General features: G+C 44.4%; 1 protein-coding gene across 5 annotated transcripts in view; it reads right to left on the minus strand.

Annotated features, from left to right (window-relative positions):
• Positions 1 to 24071, minus strand: part of GAK (cyclin G associated kinase) — a 652499-nt gene that overhangs the window by 93181 nt on the left and 535247 nt on the right. For all 5 annotated transcript variants that reach the window (XM_033916764.1, XM_033916747.1, XM_033916757.1 and 2 more), the window contains one exon: positions 21603 to 21773. In XM_033916764.1, the coding sequence (XP_033772655.1) occupies positions 21603 to 21773 (171 nt within the window). The remainder of the gene's footprint in view (positions 1 to 21602; positions 21774 to 24071) is intronic.

Consider the following 24071-nt stretch of genomic DNA (forward strand, 5'->3'; position numbering starts at 1 on the left):
AAATTATAAATAATCATATAAAGGATATAACCCACTAAATATGGAAAGTGCAACACAAACTTAAATCCAAATCCAGGAAAAGGCCTCAGAATTGGAGCCTACGCGTAGTCCTATCATGGACTGAACTGTCAGCGTAGTAAAGCACTCCACGCTCCAGTCATAGGCCAAAAAACCTGGAGTCTATAAAGTTTTTTTCTAACTAAATATTAATTTTTGTAAACTTTTTTTCTTTTTTCTCTCTAAGTTAAACCCTAAAAGTCCATATTAAAATATTCATATCAAAAATGTTCAATTAAATAATGTTTTAAATAAACCTTCAGGGTGTATATTCTGCAGTTACTTTATTAACGTAGCCTCACTCTAACTAAATGTAGACGTTGCAGTTTCTTAAGGTTAGAGAAATGAAAGGCAACATAGTAGCAAATGGTCAAAAAGTCTCATAATTATTTTACAATTCACTTATCTTAAACGGTGTTCATTTGTAGCTTTAGGAGACAAGTCGCAGTCTAATGCCTGTGTAACGTGCTCCGGCCTATCACAGAAGGAGAAGTATTCTGTATGCTTCAGGTATAAAAGAGTTAAGCCTTGAGCTTTAGCGTTTGAACTGTTCTTATGTTCTGTGAATTTAGGCATTCGCCCTCATCAGCAGCCTATATTTTGACAATGTAATTGTCTTTTCAATTTCAAACTCCTTATAATGCTCTTTCTCATTCAATGTTATTATTCACTGTTCACATCATGTTTAATTGTGTACATTAATACTTACATTGCATTTAACTTTGTCCTGGGGGACCTATTTTGTCCATTTTATATGTTCACTGTATTATGCTTTGTTAAATGACACAGTTAACCAGAAATAAATACATTATAATACAACTACTGAGTCCAGAATTTATTTTAATCTCAAAAACTACAATGAGATAATGAACTTCTAATGACTTCTAATGACTGAGGTTGCCATTCAACAAATTACTTATAATTCTCTTTTAACATATTGACATACTTATTGTAAGTTTGAAAATGAATAAAGATTTTAAAAAGAAAAGATAATGAACTTCATAAACACTTTAAACATATATTCTGTCATGTAAAGATTATTAAGCTAATGTAATTAGCCATTAGCTTAAACACATTTTGAGAATTCATAGAACAAACATATCCTGCAAGACAAACACAACTAAATGATTACAGGTGCTAAACTTAGAAATAATTAAACTTAGAATAATGAAAATAACATAACTTACTGAATGTTACACACCTCTAATAGGAGGCCTGGTTACATTAGCCTGGTTACATTAGCATTTGACTATGAACTGGGAGACAAGACGGATGGATCAGATTAGCTTGGATCAGAGGAACAGACACTGCAGGTATCAGACTAGGGGCATCAGAACAAAATATGGAAAGCACAATAAGTCTTCCATCCATTTGACTATAAACCCATTGAAAACACCCACTATGCCCATTTACCTTACACTATAACAGGTCTCAAAGTCCCCAATGAATATGAGGTCTATGTGCATGCACTGCTTTCAATGCATGTCTGGTAACGGGACAAAAGCACTTGGGTCAAACGCGCGCTGATATTGTGGTGTGCAAATGCATTTTTTATCACTATAATAATTTAATTATTTAATCATTATAACAACTATAAGCTCACTTGCAGGCGCTCAGTTGTCTCGTGCTCAGATGTCTTGCACTCATTTGCCGGCACTCAGATGTCTCTCACTCAGATGTCTTGCGCTCACTTGCTGGTGCTCAGATGTCTTGCGCTAATTTGCTGGCGCTCAGATGTCTCTCACTCAGATGTCTTGCACTCACTTGCAGGCGTCAGATGTCTTGCGCTCAGTTGTCCCGCTCGTGCTTGTTACTGAAAATGATTTGCGCTTAACTGTCTTGCGCTCAAATGTCTTGTGCTCACTTGTCGTCTGCGCCCGTTTGCGCGCTGTTGTCTTGCGCGCATTTGACTATGAACCGCTTGACCGGGGTCCATAGAGATTTGTGAAGAACAAAATATAGAGATTGGAGAATGAATGCAGAATGAAAAGGACAATTACAGTATCTCTAAACATGATACCATTGTCTCTCAGAAAAAGAAAGCTCCTGCATCTACCACCTCTGAATAGGAAGAGAATGCTCAGCTACCGAGGAGACAAAAGTACCATAGATTAATGACATTCCATTGGACCTGGAACTCTACTGAGTGAATAATGGAGCATAATACTCAGAGCCAAATTGAAGAGTTGCCAAGTGAGATCCAAAAGCAGCAGATATGCTATGGCATAGTTGCATTTATCTATAGATCTGATGCTGAGGCAAGCCATAGAGAGATTGCAACTGAGGACACATCAGTCAGCGATCAGCAATAAGATCCTGCAGATGCCATGTTGAATCCATGTAAGCCGAAACACAGTTCGCTGCCCTATGAGAATATTGGAATTGCTCCAAATCGGTGAATGGACACAGGTATACATAGGATGGGGAAGTACACCTTCAAGACGGAAGATCACCTGCAGTGTGGTGGAGAGTTCTACCTACTACAAAAGACAGGGGACATGTTTGGAGAGATACACTCTAGTCAAAGAATAAGGAGTAACCAGCTTAGGGTCACGTGATGGCAGCGCTCTGATCAGACACCTCGAGCTCCGCTCTGCCTCCTTACAAATACCCCTAAAATGGCGCTTCTCAGAAAAACTAACTTCACTAAGAGACATCATCTCTTGCCGGATTGCTCCTGCTTGCCATCAGAGGAATTTCAGAGCTGCCATCCTTGCAGGTTGGCAGTTATGCCCATTAAGGCATCGCGGCCTGGGAAAGAAAAGCTTACAAAGCCCTCCCAACATGGCTGCTTCTAGCTCGGCACCCAGCAGCTCACCCTCGCACGAGGATAGCATGCAGGTCTTCTTTCGCCACCTTTCTAAATTACTTGACGAAAAACTGTCCAAATTATATACCATGCTGGAGGAAGTCAAGGACATCATCGCCGGTCATGCTGCACGCATCCAGCAGGCAAAAGAAAGAATTTTGGCACAAGAAGATCAGGCAGAGATCGCAGAGCAGCGTGTTGCCCCATTGGAGACTCAGGTGAGAGCCTTAGAGAAGAAAGCGGAGGACGCGGAAAATCGTGGCTGCCACAACAACCTCAGGTTAATAGGGCTACCAGAGGCTATAAAAGACTCAGAGCTGGAAGACCTGGTAGCGAGCTGGCTGCCGCAGACTTTGGGGGTGGCCGCATCTTTGGACACAGTGCACATGGAGAGGGCCCACCGCATCGAGGCTATGCGTGGGGAGGACGCCAGGCCAAGGCCCGTGATAGCCCGGACTCTGGAGTATCAGGGCACTAAGATTTTGCTGTTTCAGGATTTCTCTGTTAAACTCGGAATGTCGCAGAGCCTTGGCCCCATATTGCACCCAGCTGCATTCCAGGGAGATCACATTTGCCCTTCAAAACCCAGCCAAAGTTTGCATTCACCACAACAATGGGACAGTTACTCTGGACATCCCAGCAGACCTTCGCTCCTTCCTGGATAAATTGCCTGCTCCATGAGTGGGGTGGCCTGCCAATGACTGCGGTGTCGGGTGACTGCCTGACCTCTGACTTGGAGTGTGCGGGAGGATTTTGGGAAGATTCCTGATGGTGCCTCGTTACCTTATGTACTTACCTTGCCAGGTCCTAGCATATGGAGCCTCTCCTGGATGGGTGTCCAGGATATTTCTCAACAGGCTAGGGTTCCTTTGACTTTTCGTTGCTTGGGTGGCAACTGGCAACAAGGTGCCTTGTTTCCTGGCTTCCATGAGGACTTGGCTGGCATTACTTGAAGGTCTTTTTCTCTTTTTGTTCCTCCTGCATGCTCTTTTTCAGGGATTTGGTATACTTGTTTGCTGACAAACTCAGACATCTTGCTTGTACTACATTTCTGATTGGGGGGGTAGGAGGGGCTTGGGGATTTCTTGTTGTTTTTCAATTTGAGGAGTGGATCGTGGGCTGAATAGTGGATGGGTCTTTGGGAGGGGGAACTGGTGGGGAGTGGGTGGGGGAGTGTGTCGGGAGGGGTGTGGGGGCACGAATGAATGGAGGAGTGAGCGTGGGGAGTATGTGTGGCGGCTTGAGAGTAATAGGCTCTGTTTTGCATGGTGCATTAGTCTGTAGTCCGCAGGGATTTCAGGAACACTCACTTCCTTGTCTGTCTGAAGGAGGGGAGACCTGACTGGGGGAGGGGGGGTCATTTTCCACCTACATATAGGATTGGTGTGTTTTGTTTTGTGTTTTTTTTGCACTGATGGGCAAGTAGAGTATGGTTAAATTAAAAATGTCCACACTTAATGTGGATGAGATCCATTCCCATATCAAATGTAAGAAGGTGTTGATATGGTTTCGCAAAGATCATGTTGATATTGCCTTCCTACAAGAACATGAGAAATTGAGAAAGGATTGGGTTGGAGAGGTGTATTACTCCTCGTATAGTAGCCATCAAAGGAGAGTGGCTATTTGGGTCCATAAGCAACTTCCCTTTCATCTGCATAAAGTTATTCAGGATAAAGAGGGTAAATATGTGATGGTAATAAGCTGGGGACATAAGCTGTTGCTTTGTAATGTGCATGCCCCTAATATTCATAGTCATCGTATCATTTCAGGGATGTTGGCGAGACTGACACAGTACCCGGGTTACCAAATTGTTCTTGGGGGGGGGGGGGGGACTTCAATATTATGGCAGGCCCAACTCTGGAATTCACTCCTCCAAAACGCTTCCCTCGAGACCATGGTGGAAAAGGGGTAAATTTTCTGACCCAACAGGTTGGGCTTTTGGATATCTGGCAATCGTTGCACCCTAGGAAGGGAACTTATACCATCTTCTCTAACCCATATAACCTCTACACACGACTGTATTATCTCTTGCTGTCCCCTTCCTTACTACCAGTGGTGGAGGCAGCAGACATTTTGGAGGTACCCCTGTCGGATCACTCTCCCGTGATGTTCTCTCTCCAGATAACCACCAACCCTACTGAACAGATTTGGTGTTTCCCTTGTTATTTGTGTAAGGATCTTACCTTCCCGGGCCTTTTTTGGGAGGTGTCCAAGGCAGTTCTAAGGGGCTTTATTATAGCATATGTTGTGGGTAAAAAAAGGAAACAGGAGAAGGAGCTGCAGGTGTTGTCTGGAGAGATGCAACAACTACGGAGGCGCCACCAGTGCAGTTCGGCAATGGCAGACCATTCTAGACTGTGCGAGCTACGGCAATGGGTTGATGCTATTCTTACATCCCGGGCAGAACAGGACATTTATTTCTGTCGCTATAGACTTCCATAGATGGGGGGAAGGCGGTTTGCTGGCCCAATTAGTCCACCCATATTGTAAGCGCCAGGTAATTACATCAATTACAGACCCGCAAGGGTCGTACACATATGACAGAAGCTCGTATCCATCAGCAGTTTGTGACCTAATATAAAGATTTGTATGCCCACAAGCCTTATGCGGAGACAGATCAGGATACATTCTTTCAGGATGTTTTACTACCTCAGCTTACACAGGACCAGATTCAGGCCATTAAGCCCCCATTAAGCGCCTGGAGGTGGAAATGGGTATTAAAGGACTTAAGCTTACTAAATTTCCAGGACCCGATGGTTATGGGCCTGATATTATAAGATTCTTTCTGATATTATCTTGCCATCCCTGAGTGCGGCTTATAATATTCTGCATTCTCAGAAGGGCCTGGACCACTACAATATGACCCATGTTGTTTTACTGCCCAAGACGGGCAAAGGCCCATATCACTCCTTAACCAAGACACAAAGTTGCTGGCTGTTACTCATGATGCACTTGAATGCTTTTCTGCACCTTTTCATCCATGAGGATCAGGTGGGCTTTCTACCCGGTAGATACGTCTCTATGAATTTAACTAGAGCATTGATGGCCATCTACTCTAGGAGGGGGAGTGACAGTAAGGCAGCTATCGGGAGCCTAGAAACAGAAAAGGCATTCGATAGCATATCCTGGTCCTATCTATTCTGGGTCATGTGTCGTTATGGACTGGAGAATACTTTTTTAAAGTGGGTACACAGTCTCTATTTTTCTCCTCAGGCTAGGCTTCTTGTCAATGGCCACCTTATCTCTCCCCTCCCTTTGGAATGGGGCATGCGTCAGGTCTGTCCATTATCCCCACTCCTCTTTCTTCTTGCTATCAAACCCTTGACAGTTAAAATACGATCGGACCCTGTTCTTATGGGTACTAGGTAGGCGCTTGGGAGTGTCACCTTAATTTGTTTGCTGAAGACATCCTCTTATATTTAGAACAAGCTCATTTACACTTGCCTCTGGCTCTTACTATTGTGCAGACCTTTGGAACAATATTTGGTCTCCGTGTTAACTGTGCCAAATCTGAACTGCTCCCATTGACTTCTGAGAGGCATGAGCACTGGCATGACGATTTGCCTATTCCATCTGTCTGGAAACCGATGCGCTATTTGGGGGTCTACCTGAGTGTTCATGCTAAACTTATGTACCAATATAATGTTCTTAATCATATTGAGGCCATACATGCTCTGCGTAAAATTTAAGGACTTGCCGCTCTCTTTCTGGGGCAGGGTGGCTTTGTTTAAGATGGTCTTATTGCCTAAACTTCTCTAGCCCTTGCAGACTGTTTTCCTGTGGATTACCGCTAAAGATGAGCGGGCCTTTACATCTATTCTTCTTTCTTTCATATGGCATAATAAAGCAGCCCAGATCAGTTTTCACACTTTGTCATTGGACAAGCAGTGGTTGCTTTAATCTCCCAGATATTTGTCTGTACAATGTGGCCTCACTGATGCAGTTTGTCCACGAGGGCATCACGGGCTGCAATACATTTTCTCCAATTGGTTGGATGACTGTGAGATGTGCTCCCCATTCCTTTTTATCCTTATTGCATGTACCGTCCTGGGCTGTATCGAGGGTTGGTTCAGGGTTCCAATTTTTGAAACCTTTATGTCAGGCGTGGTGGTAGTGGCAGAGGAGACAGCAGTGATCCCCTCAGGCATCTCCTTTTCTCCCTTTAGTGGGGAATGCTGACTTTTCTCCAAACTACTGGTGGAGAAAATAAAGGCGAAAGAGTTGGCGTTCGTGAAATATTAAAAAACCCAAGAAGAGGAGTGCAGAAAGGACTACAGGGTGAAACTGAAAGAAGCCAAGAGAGAGATACATCTGGCGAAAGCACAGGCGGAAGAACAAATGGCTAAAAATGTAAAAAAGGGAAACAAAAATTTTTTCGGATATATTAATGGAATTGCTAAACTAAAAGATGCTGGGAACCGATATGTGGAGAGTGATGAGGAAAAAGCAAATGTACTAAACAAATACTTCTGTTCTGTGTTCAAAGAAGAAAATCCTGGAGAAGGACCGAGATTGTCTGGCAAAGTTACACGAGAAAATGGAGTAGATTCTGCGCCGTTCACAGAGGAGAGTGTTTATGAGCAACTTGAAAAACTGAAGGTGGACAAAGCGATGGGACCGGACGGGAGCCATCCCATGATACTGAGGGAGATGAGAGAGATTCTGGTGGGTCCTATTAAAGACTTATTCAACAAATCTCTGGAGATGGGAGTGGTTCCCGGGGATTGGAGGAGAGCGGATGTGGTCCCTATTCACGAAAGTGGTCACAGGGATGAAGCGGGAAACTTCAGGCCGTTGAGCCTCACTTCAGTTGTTGGAAAAATAATGGAAGTGTTGCTGAAAGAAAGGATAGTGTACTTCTTTGAATCTAATGGGTTACAGGATCTGAGGCAACATGGCTTTACAAAAGGTAAATCATGCCAAACAAACATGACTGAATTTTTTGATTGGGTGACCAGAGAGCTGGATCGAAGACATATGCTAGATGTAATTTACTTAGATTTCAGCAAAGCCTTTGATAAAGTTCCTCATAGGAGGCTCTTGAACAAACTTGAAGGATTGAAGTTAGGACCCAAAGTGGTGAACTGGGTTAGAAACTGGCTGTCGGACAGACGCCAGAGGGTGGTGGTTAATGGAAGTCGCTTGGAGGAAGGAGAGGTGAGTAGTGGAATCCCTCAGAGTTCGGTGCCAGTGGCCAATCCTGTTCAATATGTTTGTGAGTGACATTGCTGAAGGGTTAGAAGGAAAAGTTTGCCTTTTTGCGGATGATATCAAGATTTGTCACAGAGTTGACACCGAAGAGGGAGTGGAAAATATGAAAAAGGATCTTCAAAAGTTAGAGGAATGGTCTAATGCCTGGCAACTAAAATTCAATGCAAGAAATGTAGAGTAATGCATTTGGGGATTAATAATCGGCAGGAACCGTATATGCTGGGAAGAGAGAAGCTGATATGCACAGACGGGGAGAGGGACCTTGGGGTGATAGTGTCCGAAGATCTAAAGGCGAAAAAACAGTGCGACAAGGTGGTGGCTGCTGCCAGAAGGATGCTCGGCTGTATAAAGAGAGGTGTAGCCAGTAGAAGGAAGAAGGTGTTGATGCCCCTGTACAGGTCATTGGTAAGGCCCCACTTGGTGTATTGTGTTCAGTTTTGGAGACCGTATCTGGCAAAGGATGTAAGAAGACTTGAAGCGGTCAAGAGGAGGGCGACGAAAATGATAGGAGGCTTGCGCGAAAAGATGTATGAGGAGAGACTGGAAGCCCTGAATATGTATACCCTAGAGGAAAGGAGATACGGGGGAGGTATGATTTAGACGTTCAAATACTTGAAGGGTATTAATGTAGAACATAATCTTTTCCAGAGAAAGGAAAATGGTAAAACCAGAGGACATAATTCAAGGTTGAGGGGTAGTAGATTCAAAGGCAATGTTAGGAAATTCTACTTTACGGAGAGGGTGGTGGATGCCTGGAATGCGCTCCCAAGAGAGGTGGTGGAGAGTAAAACTGTGACTGAGTTCAAAGAAGCATGGGATGAACACAGAGGATCTAGATTCAGAAAATAATATTAAAAATTGAAGTAAGGCCAGTACTGGGCAGACTTGCACGGTCTGCGTCTGTATATGGCCATTTGGTGGAGGATGGGCTGGGGAGAGCTTCAATGGCCGGGATGATTTAGATGGGATGGAGTAGGTTTAAACGGAGATTTCGGCAGTAGGAACCCAAGCACAGTAACGGGCAGAGCTTTGGATTCTTGCCCAGAAATAGCTAAGAAGAAAAAATTAAAATTTTAAATTGAATCAGGTTGGGCAGACTGGATGGACCATTCGGGTCTTTATCTGCTGTCATCTACTATATTACTATGTTACTAAGTGTAGATAAGGCAATTCTGGGGGGGGTTTCCCATTCCAAAGGTAACCGGTTAAAACCTTATCAATAGATTTGAAGATAGTGAAGGGGAATGGGAGGAAGCATTTGGAGAACATACAGTAGTTAAGGTGTAATCATCATACATATAGTTTTCATCCTTCCCCACTACATTAAACGTAATGGAGACCATTGAGAACACAGAGGTTTGTTTACCATGTAGTAAGGTGACATTCAATTGAACCGTGTCCTGCCAAGTATTGCAAAATCGTATTCTCAGATACTTGATATCAGTAGAGCACCCAAAGGCCAAATGGGGTAATCATAGCCTGAGTGCAATGGACATTCAGGGGTAAAACATAAGAACATAAGCATCGCTTCTGCTGAGTCAGACTATAGGTCCATCGTGCTCAGCACTCGCGACGGCCCCCCAGGTCCGTGACCTGTAGTGATCCTTTACGTAAGACATTTTATCCTTTATAGTACCCCTCTAACTATACCCCTCAATCCCCTTTTCCTTCAAGAACATGTCCAACCCCTTTTTGAAACCCAAAATCGTACTCTGCTCTACCACCTTAGTCTTGTGCCAATTGATGGTATAGCCTGAGAGCCAACCAAAGGCAGTGATAAGAGTTAGGATAGTCAGTAAACTAGCCTCCGGTTTGGAAATATACAAAAGCACATCGTCAGCAAAAGCTGAAACTCGGACATCCAGATATCCCACCGATATACCATGAATATCTGGAGAAGAGTCTAATTGCCGCAGTAGGGGTTCCAGGGCCAGATTGAATAAGAGCGGTGACAGCCCTGTCTCGTTCCCCGAGTAAGGGAGAAATAGGGTGATAAATAGCCATCCACATTCAATCTGGCCCTAGGACAGGCATACAAGAGGCACATCATATTTATGAAGGCATCACCCAAAAGAAACCACTGCATAGTGTGAAATAAATACTTCCACTCCACATAGTCAAAAGCTTTTTCAGCGTCTAAAGACATCACACATGTAGGAGTGGAAGTATTTTGAGCAGCCTGCAAAACGTGACAGAAAATCCTAGCATTATCAGAGGTCAATCGGCCTTTCACAAATCCACATTAGGTGGGATGGATGAGCAAAGGTAATGCAACAGCCAGTCTTCTATGCAAGAAGTTTTGCAAAAATCTTGCAATCGTAATTTAGCAAGGATATGGGTCTGTAATTATTGGGAAGCAAAGGGTCCAGCTCCACCTTGGGGAATACCACTATATCTGCCTCGACAAAAGTACCACCACAGGTTTTTCGAGCAAGGAAGTCATCATACAGTCTGTGCAACTGGGGAACTAGAAGAGATTTAAAAGTTCTATAGAATTTCAAGGAATAACCATCCCCCCCCAGGCGCCATCCCAGACTTCATACCCGCTATTGCAGCCCCAATTTCCTCATTTGTGATAGGCTGATTAAGAGTAGTTATCAGCTGGGGGGACATTTAAACTAGAAGGTGGGGGTGGTGTATGTACGAAGGACAATTATAGAGACCACCCCCGGCAAAAGAAAAGATGTGATACCGTGTTTCCCCGATGATAAGGCAGGGCCATCAAATAAGACAGCCCCCCCTTTTTATAAAAAAAATTGTAAAATAAGGCACCCCCCCCGCAAATAAGCCACCCACCGATACCTGCGCTTACCCGAATCGGGTGGTACGGTGGGTGACTCCGTGTGGTCCCTCCGTCTACCGCGGGGGTCGGCAACCCGCGGCTCCAGAGCCGCATGCGGCTCTTTTCCACCTTTGCCGTGGCTCCGGTAGTGTGTCACGCAGGCGTGCATCTTACAAGTCCGGCGTCGCGGCGGGAAATAGCCATGCTGAGTGAGCTCAGCACGTACACAGATGAAAGCCTTGCTTGCTGATTGGTCCGGCGGCCGTGCCGCCGGACCAATCAGCAAGCAAGGCTTTCATCTGTGTAGTACTGAGCTCACTGCTCAGCATGGCTATTTCCCGCCGCGACGCCGGACTTGTAAGATGCACGCCTGAAAAAGAAATCATCCTGGCCGGGGTTGGTGTCATGCTCCGGAGATCTACAGCCTTCCTATCTCCCTCTCCCTTCTACCTGCTTCCGGCCACATCCCCTGCTCCGCGGCTCTCTTCGGCAACTCAGCAGCAGCGATCGACACAAGCTTCTGACGTCGGGGCCTACCCTCTGCGAGTCCCGCTTGTTTCAACTTCCTTTTTCCACAAAGGCGGGACTCGTAGAGGGAAGGCCTCGATGTCGGTAGCTTGTCTTGATCACCGCTGATGACAAGTTGCTGAAGAGAGCCGCGGAGCAGGGGGGTGTTGCCAGGTGCAGGTAGAAGGGAGAGGGCCAGATGCAGGACTCGTGGGTGAGGGAGCAGAAGAGAGAGAGAAAGGATAGAGATACAGAGGGGACATGAAAGGGTAAATAAGGCACCCCCCCGCAAATAAGCCCTAGAGCATATTTTGGCCTTCCAAAAAAAATAAGACAGTGTCTTACCATCGGGGAAACACGGTAGTAGTAAAGGCTGCAACATAAGCAATATCAGCAACTCATTTCTTAGTACTGCAACGGAAAGTGAAACGACACAAAAATCCATACGAAAAAGGAGATTATCGCTGAAAAATAGCTGGAAAGCGATGACCACAAATGCTCGCAGTCTAAGCAACAAAGTTCATGATCTGCAAGCCCTGATATTAGAGGCAGATCTAGATATTGTTGCTATCACAGAGACATGGTTCAGTGAATCACATGGATGGGATGCAAACATACCGGGATATAATCTTTTTAGGAAGGACAGAGATGGTCATAAAGGTGGAGGAGTAGCTCTCTATGTAAAGATCAATATCCAAGCGACCGAAATGCAAGGGACCTGGGGAGAGGAAGAAGCGATATGGATTGCTCTGAAAAGAGAAGATGGAACATCTATCTACGTGGGTGTAGTCTACAGACCTCCGACTCAATCGCAGCAAATTGATAAGGATCTGTATTTCCTTAAATCTAATGGGTTACAGGATCCTAGGCAACATGGCTTTACAAAAGGTAAATCGTGCCAAACGAACCAGATTGAATTTTTTGATTGGGTGACCAGAGAGCTGGATCGAGGACATATGCTAGATGTAATTTACTTGGATTTCAGCAAAGCCTTTGATACAGTTCCTCATAGGAGGCTGTTGAACAAACTTGAAGGGCTGAAGTTAGGACCCAAAGTGGTGAACTGGGTCAGAAACTGGCTGTCGGACAGACGCCAGAGGGTGGTGGTTAATGGAAGTCGCTCGAAGGAAGGAAAGGTGACTAGTGGAGTCCCTCAGGTTTCGGTGCTGGGGCCAATCCTGTTAAATATGTATATAAGTGACATTGCTGAAGGGTTAGAAGGAAAAGTGTGCCTTTTTGCAGATGATACCAACATTTGTAACAGAGTAGACACCGAAGAGGGAGTGGAGAATATGAAAAAGGATCTGCAAAAGTTAGAGGAATGGTCTAATGCCTGGCAACTAAAATTCAATGCAAAGAAATGCAGAGTAATGCATTTGGGGATTAATAATAGGAAGGAACCGTATATGCTGGGAGGAGAGAAGCTGATATGCACGGACGGGGAGAGGGACCTTGGGGTGATAGTGTCCGAAGATCTAAAGGCGAAAAAACAGTGTGACAAGGCAGTGGCTGCTGCCAGAAGGATTCTGGGCTGTATAAAGAGAGGCGTAGTCAGTAGAAGGAAGAAGGTGTTGATGCCCCTGTACAGGTCATTGGTGAGGCCCCACTTGGAGTATTGTGTTCAGTTTTGGAGACCGTATCTGGCGAAAGACGTAAGAAGACTTGAGGCGGTCCAGAGGAGGGCAACGAAAATGATAGGAGGCTTGTGCCAGAAGACATATGAGGAGAGACTGGAAGCCCTGAATATGTATACCCTAGAGGAAAGGAGAGACAGGGGAGATATGATTCAGACGTTCAAATACTTAAAGGGTATTAACGTAGAACAAAATCTTTTCCAGAGAAAGGAAAATGGTAAAACCAGAGGACATAATTTGAGGTTGAGGGGTGGTAGATTCAGGGGCAATGTAAGGAAATTCTACTTTACGGAGAGGGTGGTGGATGCCTGGAATGCGCTCCCGAGAGAGGTGGTGGAGAGTAAAACTGTGACTGAGTTCAAAGAAGCATGGGATGAACACAGAAGATTTAGAATCAGAAAATAATATTAAATATTGAACTAGGCCAGTTACTGGGCAGACTTGCACGGTCTGTGTCTGTGTATGGCCGTTTGGTGGAGGATGGGCAGGGGAGGGCTTAAATGACTGGGAGGGTGTAGATGGGCTGGAGTAAGTCTTAACAGAGATTTCGGCAGTTGGAACCCCAGCATAGTACCGGGTAAAGCTTTGGATTCTTGCCCAGAAATAGCTAAGAAGAAGAAAAAAAAAAAAAATTTAAATTGAATCAGGTTGGGCAGACTGGATGGACCATTTGGGTCTTTATCTGCCGTCATCTACTATGTTACTATGTAAGATCTTTAAAGAAAGCATCCAAATGATCCTGGGTCGGATTGACCCCTGGGGAAGTGTACAGCTTTTCATAAAATTAGAAAAATTGGTCAACAATTGCATGTGGATCAGTTATTAAATGATCTGAAGTCGTTATAACCTTAATTTTACCAGCCCTCCTTTTATGTTTGAGATAGTTGGCCAACATTTTTCCAGCCTTATTGTGATTCTCATAGTAAATAGCACCCTCATTTAAAAAAAAGAACTCCTGCCCTTTCAGACAAAATATAATTATATTGGAGTTTGAACTTCATAAGTTGCATTAGACCAGAAGCAGCAGGGGAACAATGTAATTGCAGTTCCAATTTCTTTATCTGGACATCTAAGTCAGTCAGTTGTTGTTTACGCTCCTTATGGATATAAGAAGAGTAGGCTATTATTTCCCCACACAAGTAAGCCTTATAGGTATCCCATATGGTTTGATAGGCCATATCCGGAGTATCATTATGCATAAGAAAGTCCTGAGTCCAAGAAGCTACTTTAGAGAGGAAAGTAGCGTCATCCAATAGGAAAGAATTAAGACACCACTTAGATGAACGATGGGAGGAAATTGGCAAACTAATCTGTAAGGAAATTGCTGAATGATCCAATAAAAGACAGGAAATAATAGAGGGCTGTTGCACAGACCTCAGGAGCGAGTTGGAAATGAGGAAATAATCCACGTGCATAGCTGATGAGTGAGAAGAAGAATAAAATGTAAACTCAATGTCTTTCAGATGAAAAAATCGCCAGACATCGACCAAACCGAAAGACTGAATTATATCTAGTAAGAGAGGTTGAGTTTTGGGAGACCAATAAGAGGCACGAGATCTTCTATCTAAAAGGCTATCAAGAACCAGGTTCCAGTCACCAACTAATATAAAATGGTCAGTAGTAATGGAATAACCAACTAAAGAAATCAATACTTGAAAACCCAATGTCAATACTTTAAACACTGGTTTCATTTAAGTAATCAAATCACAAGTCTTATGTATTTTTATATATGTACATTTAGTACATGTGAATATGAGTGTTCAGTGCCCAATCTCCTGCATTGGAGTCACAGTAAGATTATGGAGGGACCATCATTGCATTCAGAGGTCCCTTCTTCTATTTAATTCTGATGGTAACTTGTAAGAGCCATTATGCCTTTATTCCCGCTTACTTATATCTTAAAGTTCTAGATTATGGCACTTATCTTTAGTTGGTGTTGGCTCAAAAAGATAGTTCCAAGTGAATCCATAGGATTCCATCACCTTGTTTGTGCTGTGTTGCGTGATCACTAATATTTTTCCTTCGTTCCAGTTCCTAGTTAACTAAAACTTAGTTTTATAGACCGGGTAATCAACCAAAATGAGCTTGACTCAGTTAACAGTAATGTAATACATAATACAAAAACTTGGCAAGGAAAAGTAGACTAGAATAGTTAGTTTCCAAAATGTTCCTTCGTCAAATAAAGTAAAGCGCTGTTGGGCTACAGCATGTGTCACTGTTACCCACCTCCCCTGATTGTCATGGGAGGAATGCCCAATAGAATACTGCAAGTGCTTGGTAAGCAGAATGGTGACCCCCCCCACCCTTATGGCAGATAACAGGAGAGTAGAAACTGTGAGAAATCCAGTCACATTTTAATTTAGCAGACTCAATTGAATTCAGTTTGGTTTTTTGCAGAAAGACCACCTGGACAGACTGGTGTTTACAATATTGTAAAAAATTTTTTCATTTAATAAGATGATTGAGACCTCTGATATTCAGGGATAAGACTTTACAGGCTGCCATCACGTATGCTCAGAGCTGGGAGACCCATACTGGCTTGTGCAGGAAGCAAATAGAACTGTACTCTGTAACCTAACACACTTCTCAATCCAGTTGGAAAAGAGGCAATAGAAATCTGATAGAACTGTACCAAAAACAATAAAACTACATACATACTCCCACCAACCTCCCCCACACAACCAACTCCTGCCCGCCCTCATCCGAACAAAACGATGCCCTTAGGCCTCCAGAGGGGAAGAGGCAACCACAACAGGAAGCCCAAGTCGAGCCCACACCAACAACACCATAAAGGCAGTGTGACGATAGTGTACAGAAGTAATAATATATGAACAATTCATTCTTGTCCCTGGTAAAGACAGGGTAAACACAACATCCTAATAATCAGTGACATTACAGAAAGCAGACAGAGTAACAGATCACATAGGGCATTAACTGTCTATCCGCTGAAAGTATTCTTGTTCACGCAGGAATTGATCCACCTCCTCCGGATCGGTATAAGTTTTTGTCCGGTTCTGATACGTGATCTTAAAGTGTGCCTGCGAGAGGAGGCCAAAACGTGCTTCAAGCGCATGCAGACGAAGACGCAGGGCAAAATATGTTTGACGCTTCTCAGCTGTAACCTTAGTGAAATCAGCAGAAATATAGATGGTTTGGCCACGCCGAATCGCTGCAACATGTGGAAAATGTAGTATTTTCAGCACCACCAGTCGTGCCCGCTGAGATCCTTAGGGAGATTTGGTCAGCACTCGATAGGCCTGCTCCACCTCTCGAATTGCAGAGAGAGCACCTTGGGGAGCCAGCTCTCAAAGAATTTGCAGGCATCAGAGCTCTCCATGTCTTCATGAAGTCCGCTGATATGCAGATTGTTCCTGCGACTCCGATTGCCAAAATCCTCCAGCTGCACTTCAAGCACGTGCAGAGCTCGCCAATCTATTTTCTGATTCTTACATTTCTGTTCCAAGATAAGCATCTTAGCTTCCAAGGCAGATATCTTCAATGTTAAGTTCATGATCTCAGTTTTAATGTCTTTTATATCGTCCTTGCTCTCAGTGAGCATGTTGGAGATATGTTGGAATTGTTCAGCCACCTTTGGTGGGAGATGACGGATCAGGTTTTGGTGTCGAAAAGAACTCCAAGGTACTCCAAGTGCTGAGATGGAGCCAACCGGCTCTTGGGACAGGTTGACTACCCATTCCAGTGACTGCAGGAACTCCACAACCTGAGCCGTAACTCGGGAACTCTCCTGAAAAGATTTTGCTCGGATCAACCAGTCGTCTAGATAGGGATGAACCAGAATGCCCTCCTTGCGCAAGGCTGCCACCAAACCACGACTACAATAATCTTGATGAACATCCACGAAGCCATGGCCAGACCAAAAGGAAGTGCACAAAACTGATAGCGCCATCCCAATATCGCAAAGCGAAGGAACCGCTGATGGGAGGCATAAATCAAAACATGCAAGTAGGCTTCTGTCATATCAAGAGAGGTCAGAAATTTTCCCGGCTGACCCGCCAGAATGACTGATCTCAGGGTCTCCATACCAGAAGATAGAACTCGTAGAGCCCTGTTGACCCCCTTTAGATCCAAGTTGGGCCGAAAAGTCCCCTCTTTCTTGGGCACCACAAAGTAAATCAAATACTGGCTGATGCCACACTCCTGCGGAGGCACGGGCACTACCACTTTGAGATCTAACAATCTTTGAAGCATCTGGCAAAAGACCTGCTTCTTTCATGCCACCTGACAAGGAAAATAAAAAAAATGAATCTGGCAAGGAGCGGTAAAACTCTAGAGCATAACCGTCCCAAATCACCTCCAGGACCCACTATCCGTTGTGATCTCTGCCCACCTCTGGTAAAAGTCTTGCAACTGAGCACCCACCAGAACCAAGGGAGGCACCAACAAGGAGTCATTGGGCAGGATGGGCGGTGGGGGAACAGGCAGAGGAATCACGTCCCCCCCCCCTTTATGGGCCCACCGAAAGGACTGCATACGCTGAAAGAAACAGCCCCGGGGAGATCCAGAGGCAGGAAAAAAGGCAACCCCTCGACCAGGGCGATATCTGTAGAATTCATGCAAGTGCTCCTGAACAATGCCATACCGTGCAGGCGGGTGGGCATGGTCATCAGGAAGATGGGGTACTTTAGAGTCTATTAAGGTCTGAACCAACTTGTTCAAATCCTCGCCAAACAAAAAAGACTCCTGAAAGGGAAATTTTTTCAGCTTAGCCTTAAATGCTGCATCCGCCAACCATGTCCTGAGCCACAAGGTATGACAAGCGGCTACCCTGAAAGTCATGGACTTGGCAGACGCCTGCAACAGCTCATACATGGCATCAGAGATATAAGAAGCACCAATGTCAATTTTGGCTACTTCCTGTTCCACCAAGGTCTAGTCATCAGAAATGCTTGGCCTACTGTAAACAAGCCTTAGCTACCCGACCGCAATACATTGCCGCCTGGACAGCAAGGGCAGTGACATCAAAATTATGCTTAAGGAGGGACTCTAACCTACGCTCCTCAGAGTGCCTCAAGGCTGAGATGCCTTCAATGGGCACCGTATACCACTTCGCGAGGCTAAGACCACCGTGTACACCACTGGCGACTTCAAGGTGTCCCTATCCCCCTCTGGTATGGGATACAGGTGAGCCATAGAGTGTGCAAAACGAAATGGTGCCTCTGGCACTTTCCACTGCACTCAACTGCACTGCACTGAATATCCTGATGCATAGGAAAAGAGCAGGATGCTGAGCAGATCCCCTGAAGCAGAGGGTCCACCACCCGCAGGGGCTCCTTCGTGTCTTCCTTCAAATGCAACGCCAAGGAGACCTGAAGAATAAGCTCCTGGAGCTCTTCCCGCTGAAAAATGTGCATCAATGATGCATCCTCGCCAGCTGATGGAACAAAAAAACTGCCTCTAGTGGCATCCATCCTCTCAAGAGGATCCTGGAGACTCCCAAAGAGTCCAGGTTCTCATCAAGAGAAAACTGTGATCCTTAGAAAAAAATCATTGTCCCAAGAGTCCCTTGGCCGCTTGGACAAGAGAGGAGGAGACGGGGACAAAACTGGCGCTGAGGTTGACCGAACCAGAATGGACGCAGAGGGAAACACCCTCCCCAGAGACTCTCGGGGTGGAAGCAGGGCCCCCGGCTGCCTGAAGATGAGCCTTACACAAGGAAAAAGCCAAATTAGGGGAAAAACCCCATGGCAGCCCAATGGGACTTACTGCCAAAGCAGAGGACCCTGCAGAAACCTGCCCGTCTCTTTAATACAGGAACAAGGTCACCTGAAGCCGAAGACAAAATGGAGGCGCGTCCCACTAAAATCGGAGCAAAGTCTGCCGAAAAACATGCTCCACAGACCTGTAGCGGCTGAGAAGCCTGAACCGTCCCAGCTGCTAAAGTAAGCAAGCCAGCAGCAGTGGTAAGGGAGTCCCCAGCAGCATTGGATGTAAGGGAAACCTTATTTCCTTGAACGTCAACACCTGTGTGGGCGGCGAGGGAAGCCTGGGCTTCCCCGCTGCTGGTGTGCAAGGCACTCGCGAAGTGGATCCCTTGACATCGGCACCTGAAGCCTTGAGGATTCACCTTCACAGCAGCCAGTACACCGCAATCATAAGCCAGCCGCATCAACCTCGCGTCTAGAGCACTTTTTCACTTTAAAAGTGCTCATTGTGCAATACACAAACTAGCTAAGGGCCAGTTAGCAATAAAAAACAATAACAATGAACTGAAGGCTCCCTTCCAACAAGCACTGCCTTCGGATTTTTTTTTCTTTCTGTCAGAACAGACTCCACTGGCTCTCTAAGCCTTATGCCTTGCTGGTATCGGTGGCAAGGTTTACAGCTGAGGAAACTCTAGAAAAATTTGGAGGAGGTAGAAGAAATGGGGGGAGGGACTCAACTTGTGACCCATCGAGTGCGACACCTCGAAAGGGTCCCAAGTTCAATCCGGCACTAAACAAGAAGGTCATTTCAACTTCCAACAGGCCTATACGAACCATTTTCAGGGAAGACTGGCACAGCTTACCATACCTGCTGAGACTGAGAACAGACTGGTGAGACTAGAGGGAAGCACAGCTATTAGTATTACAGCCAAAGTTTTGTCTGAGTCTCCACCTGCTGGTCATGGTGAGCTATAAACCAACAGTGAACTGTACCAGTTTGGAGAGATGCTAAAGAATGCCATTTGCTATCCCAATGATATGTCGAGAACAGAAGGATCATTTGACAGACTGTTACTTCTTTCTGACAAATGTATCTGGTTTCTCTGTTAAAAATAAGAAATCAATTGAATACACCAATCGTCCTTCAGCCAAGAGAGCAGTGCCTCATGACAACAGTCTTCCAGTACCAAAGTCACCAGAGAAATGGAGCTTAAACGAAACCAATGAAAAAAAAATTTATCAGACAAGCACTGACAGTGACATTGAAACTGATTTTGATCCATGTACGTCTAATGAGCCTCATCTTATAACACAGTCAGAATTTAAAAATCTGGTCATAGACTATTACACTATATACTAGGGAAATTCAAATTACCAAATAGTGATAAACTAACAGCTCTATCACTGATCACTTTAAATAGATAATAATAAATATGATATATATAGTAAAATTACACTATCAAACTGGCTTCAAAAACTGCTATAAGTGAACGCTCAGACCCACAACCTGAACTCTAGTGATTTTTCACGGAGCCAGTTGCAAATGAGACCATCATAGCATGTTCACTGTCTCTGCCACCTGCTTCTCATTACACCTAAAAACTCTACATAGATAAGAAGATTGTTACTTATCTATATTGCATGGTGGCAAAAATTTAACTCTGCAACTGCTCCGGGTACATTCTTAAATTCTAAACTGCTGTCATACTCTCTCAGACCCCCCCCCCAACCTAGGTTTCACAGTTGGCTTCTTCAAGAGGGGACACAGGTAATAGGAGTCCTCCACCCAGCTAACAGACAACTCCAGCAACCCATAGACCCAGAGACTATTACAGCCTTACTCACTGTGACCTGTGCTGGCAATGTGCTGCAGCCTGCCTCAGCTCCAAAAGGTAGCTGGATCAGGGAAAATAAATCACTTCCTCAAACTGAATGTCCTTCCAGTCCTGAATTTTCAGGCTGTCAGTCTGACCAGAGTCTGATTGAGTCTCCAACCCCCCACCTCCCCCATGGAACTAAAAATGGGGGAGGCAAAACACAGCTGGCATCTTGTGAGATCCCACTAAGCTCATAACAAATGCCTAACAGCCTGTGTTCAAGCTCCTGCGACCCAGTAGGCAAGCAGTGCAACAAGGGGAATGGACCCAAGCTCCAAATAATGTTTCTACAGACTGGCCAACAGGTACAAGGCCTGTCAGCAGTAGACCTCAGTCTGTTTTTCCTCCACATAGGCAGAGTTGGATCCTCAACTAGGTAAGCTCTTACCAGTGAAATGAAGCAAAAAGATTGTGAAAAGACCGAAAAACAACAAAAATAAAGAAATATGCAGCATAGATTTAAAAAAACACATCAGCATGCAGAAGGAAATAACTGAAGGGGGCAACAGAGCCCTTTGGTTAAGTAGGAGGGATTCCAAAGCCAGAGTATATTCCTTCTGCATGGCTTGGGAATACACCAATTGCACTAAAATATAAGTTAGCAACATACACTTTCTTTTTTTCCCTCTCATTGAGTGAACTAATTAGCAGAATCCCCCCCTCCCCCCCAAAAAATCTTGAAAATTAATTACAAGAAACAATTTCAATAAGAAGATTCTACATTGTTACAATATTGGAAACAAGGAGTTCCTTTTTTCAGCAAAGAACATTCCTGTTCTATCTAGTCCACAAAGGATCTATGAATACAGAATTCAATAGAAACTTAATAAATTGAGCCTCTATTCTGATTTCTGGGGACATACCATTTTCATCTCAAAAACAAAAGTGACTTCAGAACTGGGAAAAAATATCTTGCAGTTTTTTGTAGAATGGACACTATTCTAGTGAGGAACCCACTATCCTTACCTATACATTATACACAGACACAATTTTTATTGTTAGGAAAGAAACACTCCTAACAAGAAATCACCCGAATGAGCATATAGCAAAATCTCAACTTACCCAAATTCAACAAGTCAGAGTTAGAAGAAGGTGGCGGTGCACTGTGTGTTGAGGGAAATATGCTAGGTGTAGATGCTGAGTTGGGATTCAATAAGTTTCCAAAAAGATCAGAACCAGAATACATTTGATTTTCAGAGCCTGATGACATGGCAAAGAGATCAAATGGATCAGCTAAAATAGAAGTTAATACAAAAACATAATTAGGTTTTACTAGTCAAGAGGAAAAGCATAGGTTAATACAAATTCTGACAACTGTGTCCTTCTGGGGGAACAAAAAATCTAAATCTTGAGCAGATCAACATAGGGATTATAGAAGTCAACAGTTAAGTTTAAACTTCTTTGAAGAAACTATCAAAAGGAATTACTTTCTCCCTCCGTATTCGCGGTTTCCGTATCTACAGTTTCGCTTATTCATGATTTTTTGTCGGCTGACTCCGCCCCCCAAAATTACATCACTCTGAAAATTGCTGCTTCCATGCTCTGCCTTCTTTCTTCCTCGCGTTGAGAATTTCATGTTTTGTATATTTGTTATTTTTTCGGAAGGGAGTGTGTGTGTGGGGGGGAGCGAGAAGGTTAGAGTGAAACAATTACTCTCAGAGGACCCCCCCCCTGTATACTGCGAGATGACTGGCTGGATTTCAGCAGGTGCGGGCCGCCCATTGCTGCGTTGTTTTGTCAGTCGCATTGCTTCAGTGCTCTGGGTCACTGTCAGTGCCTCCTGATCTTTGCCGGAGGCGTGTACGCGTGTCCCCCATTTGTCCTGTGTGTAAAATCGGAGCATCAGTGAATGGAGCCAGCCGCGGATTAGTGCAGAGCATGGATCGGGGGGCTCCCACCACCGGCCTGGAGGAGAGAATAGAGAGCAGAGCTCTCCCTTTCTAGTGCATTCATGTGCAGCTGAAAGGGGGAGCGCCATGTGGCTTCACATTGAAAGGGGGCCTGGAGCACGGGGAGCCACTAATCGTGTCCAAGGTAAGCAAGGGGCGGGGAGGCGATCATTGGTGCCGGCCCGCCATGCACTCAACAGTGTGTACTTTCCCCCTGCTCAGGAGCTCTTTTAAATCCCCGTAGTATACTACCGCATTTGTGGTTTTAATGGTAAAAACACTGACTTTTACAGAAAACCGCAAATAATTATTGAAAAGTTATTCACGGTTTTCCCATATTCGTGGCTATGTTCCCCCCGCATCCACCGCGAATATGGAGGAAGAAGTGTATTACAAAGTCAAATAAATTACACAGCTGTGAGCCCTAATTTTCCCTCACCACACTGAGTCCTGCAACTTAATATATAATTCAAAATGAATGACATACAAGGGGCCGCTGAAAGGTTCTCAGCCCATCCAAGAAGAGAATGATGTGGAATCATGAAACTTACAAATTATTCCACACTTTGACACTCATGTCATTGAAAAGAAAAGTGTGGAATAACTTAATGTTTCATGGCTCCACAACACTCTTTTCTTGTTTGGGCTGAGAACTTCTCAGCGGCCCCTCATACAGTGAATTTATCTAAACTGGTAGCACAGTAGTTAGAGAAGGGGGCTCAAAACAAAAGAAACCAAATTCAATTCTGCTTCTCCTATTAGCTCTCCTTGTAACCTTAGATATCATATCATCCACCAAAGCCTGGTACACACTTAGGGCTCCTTTTACAAAGCCGCGCTAGCGGGGTTAACGCGTGTGACTTTTCATCATGCGCTAACTCCCGTGCTGGCCAAAAACTACCGCCTACTCAAGAGGAGGCGGTAGCGGCTAGCGCATCCGGCAGTTTAGCGTGCGCTATTACACACGTTAAACGGCTAGCGTGCCTTTGTAAAAGGAGCCCTTAGAGCTAGATTTACTAATATATTAACATATGTTATACACTAATGAGTTATGACAATAATAGAACTTATTTAACTAACATGTGTTATAATGTACAATAATAAGTGATAACACATTAACATATATTTGTAAACCTAGCACTTAAGATTGCATGTCCTCTTGAACAGGAAAGGACTAATAACAAGATAAGAATTGCCAGTATCCTGTTTCTAACAGTGGTCAATCCAGGTCCCAAGTACCTAGCTAGATCCCAAGTAATAAAACAGATTTTTTTATTCTTATTCTAGGAATAAGCCCCCAAGCCATCTAAATAATGGCCTAAGGACTTCTTTTATAGGAAATTATTCAAACATTTTATAAACCCTGCTTAAACTAGCTGATTTCACCACATTCTCCGGCAACAAATTCCAGAGTTTACCTACATGTTGTGTGAAGAAATTATTTTATCAGGTCTGTTTTAAATCTATTATTTAGTAGCTTCACCGCATACCACGATAGTCCTAGTATTTTTTTGAAACAGTAAACTAGTGATTCACATCTTTACTCCACTGCGATCCGAGGACCTCACTAAACCATCCAATCGGTAGTAGCGACGGGCGGTGTGTACAAAGGGCAGGGACTTAATCAACGCAAGCTTATGAC

This window comes from Geotrypetes seraphini, chromosome 1 (genome assembly GCF_902459505.1).
Source record: "Geotrypetes seraphini chromosome 1, aGeoSer1.1, whole genome shotgun sequence".
NCBI classification, from domain to species: Eukaryota; Metazoa; Chordata; class Amphibia; order Gymnophiona; family Dermophiidae; genus Geotrypetes; species Geotrypetes seraphini.